The 5,681-nt window shown below is 45.3% G+C and overlaps 1 protein-coding gene across 1 annotated transcript in view; it reads right to left on the minus strand.

Moving 5' to 3' along the window:
• LOC128685594 (sodium-independent sulfate anion transporter) overlaps positions 1-3,215 on the minus strand; it is a 125,244-nt gene extending 122,029 nt beyond the window's left edge. The window contains exon 1 of the mRNA XM_070087860.1: positions 3,063-3,215. Within this exon, the coding sequence (XP_069943961.1) occupies positions 3,063-3,084 (22 nt within the window). The 5' untranslated portion in view covers positions 3,085-3,215. The remainder of the gene's footprint in view (positions 1-3,062) is intronic.
• Between the last annotated feature and the right edge of the window lie 2,466 nt (positions 3,216-5,681).

The raw sequence follows: 5,681 nt of genomic DNA on the forward strand, positions 1-5,681 counted from the left end.
CATTAACATAACGTCGTGTACTCGCACGAGCCAGTATGGTAGCTCCACCACTATATTCTACGCAACCCCAACACCACATTTCACAACCTCAGTCTTCACAATCACTTCTAGCACCATTACCTCAGTCTTCACACGTAACAATCACCACATTCATTAACACAAACATCGTCCCGCATTCACCATCACGCACCACAGTAATTCCCACCATACCGCAATCAACACCATCACTACACCACATTCACAGCATCAACACATTGTATCCACTACACATCCACCAAACTACATTCACAAATCCACTACGTTACTGCACATCCTATATCCGCTATATAATCAGCATCCATCACACATCCACTACATATCCTTAGTGTCACACCACATCCTTAAGCTCTACCACACTACATCCTCCAGATCCACCGCACTACGTCCTCAAGATTCACCATACTACATCCTCAAAATCCACCACACTACATCCTAAAGATCCACCTCACTACATCCTCCAGATCCACCACACTACATCTTCCAGATCCACCACACTACATCCTTCAGATCCACCACACTACATCCTTCAGATCCACCACACTACATCCTTCAGATCCACAACACTACATCCTCAAGTTCCACCACACTACATCCTAAAGATCCACCACACTACATCCTTCAGATCCTCCACACTACATCCACAAGATCCACCACACTACATCCTCCAGATCCACCACACTACATCTTCCAGATCCACCACACTACATCCTTCAGATCCAGACACTGCATCCTTCAGATCCATCACACTACATCCTTCAGATCCACCACACTACATCCTCCAGATCCACCACACTACATCTTCCAGATCCACCACACTACATCCTTCAGATCCAGACACTGCATCCTTCAGATCCATCACACTACATCCTTCAGATCCACCACACTACATCCTCAGGTTCCACCACACTACATCCTCAAGATCCACCACACTACATCCTTCAGATCCTCCAAACTACATCCTCAAGATCCACATCACTACATCCTCAAGTTCCACCACACTACATCCTCCAGAACCTCCACACTACATCCACAAGATCCACCACACTACATCCTTCAGATCCTCCACACTACATCCTTCAGATCCTCCAAACTACATCCTCAAGATCCACATCACTACATCCTCAAGTTCCACCACACTACATCCTCCAGAACCACCACACTACATCCACAAGATCCACCACACTACATCCTTCAGATCCTCCACACTACATCCTTCAAATCCTCCAAACTACATCCTCAAGATCCACCACACTACATCCTTCAGATCCTCCAAACTACATCCTTCAGATCCTCCACACTACATCCTTCAGATCCTCCAAACTACATCCTCAAGATCCACCACACTACATCCTTCAGATCCTCCAAACTACATCCCTCAGATCCTCCAAACTACATACTTCAGCTCCTCCACACTACATCCTCACGATCCACCACACTACATCCTCAAGATCCACCACACTACATCCTCAAGATCCACCACACTACATCCTTCAGATCCTCCAAACTACATCCTTCAGATCCTCCACACTACATCCTTCAGATCCTCCAAACTACATCCTCAAGATCCACCACACTACATCCTTCAGATCCTCCAAACTACATCCTTCAGATCCTCCACACTACATCCTCACGATCCACCACACTACATCCTCAAGATCCACCACACTACATCCTCAAGATCCACCACACTACATCCTCAAGATCCACCACACTACATCCTCAAGATCCACCACACTACATCCTCAAGATCCACCACACTACATCCTCAAGATCCACCACACTACATCCTCAAGATCCACCACACTACATCCTCAAGATCCACCACACTACATCCTCAAGATCCACCACACTACATCCTCACGATCCACCACACTACATCCTCAAGATCCACCACACTACATCCTCAAGATCCACCACACTACATCCTCAAGATCCACCACACTACATCCTCAAGATCCACCACACTACATCCTCAAGATCCACCACACTACATCCTCAAGATCCACCACACTACATCCTCAAGATGCACCACACTACATCCTCAAGATGCACCACACTACATACTTCAGATCCACCACACTACATCCTCAAGATCCACCACACTACATACTTCAGATCCACCACACTACATCCTCAAGATCCACCACACTACATCCTCAAGATCCACCACACTACATCCTCAAGATGCACCACACTACATCCTCAAGATCCACCACACTACATCCTCAAGATCCACCACACTACATCCTCAAGATCCACCACACTACATACTTCAGATCCACCACACTACATCCTCAAGATGCACCACACTACATCCTCAAGATCCACCACACTACATACTTCAGATCCACCACACTACATCCTCAAGATGCACCACACTACATCCTCAAGATGCACCACACTACATCCTCAAGATGCACCACACTACATCCTCAAGATCCACCACACTACATACTTCAGATCCACCACACTACATCCTCAAGATCCACCACACTACATCCTCAAGATCCACCACACTACATCCTCAAGATCCACCACACTACATCCTCAAGATCCACCACACGCACCACTAATACCCTAACATTGTTGCGCTGGTGGCGGGTATAAGCCATAACTGTGGTAATAAGACATTACTGGAGCGGAAATAGGAGAATATCCTCATAAAATTGCCCGGGGGGGGGCGACAGAGGACCGTGTTAAAGGGAGATCAATCCAGACAGGGCGAGACACTTCCAAAATTATCCACGAAGTTTTTTTCCAATGTAATTGCATGAATATTTTCAGTGGATCAATACAGATTGTATTTTTCGTTTTATCAGAGAGAAAAAACACCAAACATACATGCATAATGCCATTTAGCATGGTATTGTGTTGTAACTAACCCAACCATTTTTCTTTAGCTTCCACGCAACATGCTATAGCCTAATTTATAGACTAGAGCAGCCATGGCAAAGGCAGGTTTGTAGGTATTGCAGAGAGTTGCTGTGGTGTTGCGAGGGGTAACTCTGCTGTCGTGTACTCACTGTTGACAGTGTCGCACTCCATGGTGTTAGGGTGGCTGGCTGCCCGCCGCTCACTAGGACTGAGGGGCACCAGGAACCTGGTGTCCTTACTCAACACACACACACACCTCACTGGCTCCTCAATAACGCCCACACCAACACACACTGGCAACTCTTCCCACTGCAGTCCCAATATTTCCACTTGATATAGATTTCCCTCCTGCTAACATCTGCAATACCTGCACATACCTTTCTCTTACATAATTCAGCATTTTCATTGTGAAAAGTTTGTATAACAAAATTATGTCGATGATTCTGCCGCCCTTTTGCTAATTTAATTTTGGTTTTTATTGAGCACATTTAAATTAAGCAGATATTAATAGTGAACGAAGAACACTGAAAAATCTCCGATATGTTGAGTTGTGCCACCATGGTCGGGGGGGGGGAGGTCGGTGTTGTGGGTCCTATAGTATCATAGCATAAGGGTCAAGGCCGCCGCCCCTCGCCTGCTTCTAGGCACTCAATTTTCATCCTTATGGCTACTCGTCCTAAGACCTCGAGGAAACAGAAGCGGTCAATACACACTCCGGACCCACCGGTTTTTATTAAGCTCTGAATAAGAAAAAAATATATGTAATTTTCAGTTCACCTCTAGAAACAGATGTCCAAACCTATTACTAACCAATTTTGTATTACAATAACCGAGCCAAAAATAAGTTTTCAACATTAAAAATTAGAAATTTCAACAAAGAGGATTTCCATAGTTCAGAGAGTAAAGCATAGCATAGTCGTTGAAGACGGGAGACATTTTCCTTGGAATACACAAGTTGCACCATCCCCGGAAGTTTGGGCCACTATAAAGTGTTTTGTGTTGCGCCTGAGTGTTGCTACACTCACAACTTGCTTGATTCTTCCAAACCCAGCGCTGGCAGCCTCTGCTTCCCAGACTCTCTCATCCCAGGCTAATAACCGTTTTCTACCACACAAATACTATTTACAATTATGTTTAGACTCCTGTTTTAAAATTTCTGCAATCTTTGCCTTATCTTGCTATATACACAGTAGTCATATAATTTGAAAATTTAACCGAGAATACCCCAACAACGCCATATACATAATTTGACTCAACTGCCATGAACAAAGAGCCGGATATATATTACATTTGTATTATATATTGTATTACTGACAAGCGATAAATCCAGAAGTTAAACAGCGCCTAGGTAATGGAAGATCATGTTTGATCCAAAGAAAGGGAGGGTAATTTGGGCTTCCAGACCTCTCATAATTAAGAGCCACCCTGTTTGTCCACGGTCACCTGGCCAGAAGTGGCCAGACAAAACTCGTCTTTCAGAGGTTACAAACTCCACCACCAGAGGAAGGTGAAACATCATCAGAGGTTTCAAACTCCACCACCAGAGGAAGGTGAAACATCATCAGAGGTTTCAAACTCCACCACCAGAGGAAGGTGAAACATCATCAGAGGTTTCAAACTCCACCACCAGAGGAAGGTGAAACATCATCAGAGTTACAAACTCCATTACCAGAGGAAGGTGAAACATCATCAGAGGTTACAAACTCCACCACCAGAGGAAGTTGAAACATCATTAGAGGTTTCAAACTCCACCACCAGAGGAAGGTCAAACATCATCAGAGGTTACAAACTCCACCACCAGAGGAAGGTGAAACATCATCAGAAGTTACAAACTCCACCACCAGAGAAAGGTGAAACATCATCAGAAGTTACAAACTCCACCACCAGAGGAAAGTGAAACATCATCAGAGGTTACAAACTCCACCACCAGAGGAAGGTGAAACATCATCAGAGGTTACAAACTCCACCACCAGAGGAAGGTGAAACATCATCAGAAGTTACAAACTCCACCACCAGAGGAAGGTGAAACATCATCAGAGGTTACAAACTCCACCACCAGAGGAAGATGAAACATCATCAGAGGTTACAAACTCCACTACCAGAGGAAGGTGAAACATCATCAGAGGTTACAAACTCCACCACCAGAGGAAGGTGAAACATCATCAGAGGTTGCAAACTCCACCACCAGAGGAAGGTGAAACATCAGAGGTTACACACTCCACCACCAGAGGAAGGTGAAACATCATCAGAGATTACACACTCCACCACCAGAGGAAGGTGAAACATCATCAGAGGTTACACACTCCACCACCAGAGGAAGGTGAAACATCATCAGAGGTTACACACTCCACCACCAGAGGAAGGTGAAACATCATCAGAGGTTACACACTCCATCAAGGTAAGACGTAACAGTGTCGGGTAGAGGGACGGGAGGAAAGGCGTGAGAGACTTAAATACATGACTATCCTGGAGGTTACCTGAAAAGGGTTTCGGGGGTCAACGTCCCCGCGGCCCGGTCTGAGACCAGGCCTCATGGTAGATCAGGGTCTGATCAACCAGGCTGTTACTGTTGGCCGCACGCAAGCTCACGTACGAGCCACAGCCCGGTTGGTCAGGTACTGACTTTAGGATACATTTTACAGCACGTTAACAGAAGACAAATATTTCATGGTAACATAAGAATTATTGTTTTTGTTCGTCAGTGTTTCTGAAATACATCTCCATCTACGCCTCCAGTACTTCGGTACCACATGTCCCAAAGTGGTTGG

Source organism: Cherax quadricarinatus, chromosome 23, assembly GCF_038502225.1.
Source record: "Cherax quadricarinatus isolate ZL_2023a chromosome 23, ASM3850222v1, whole genome shotgun sequence".
NCBI lineage: Eukaryota > Metazoa > Arthropoda > Malacostraca > Decapoda > Parastacidae > Cherax > Cherax quadricarinatus.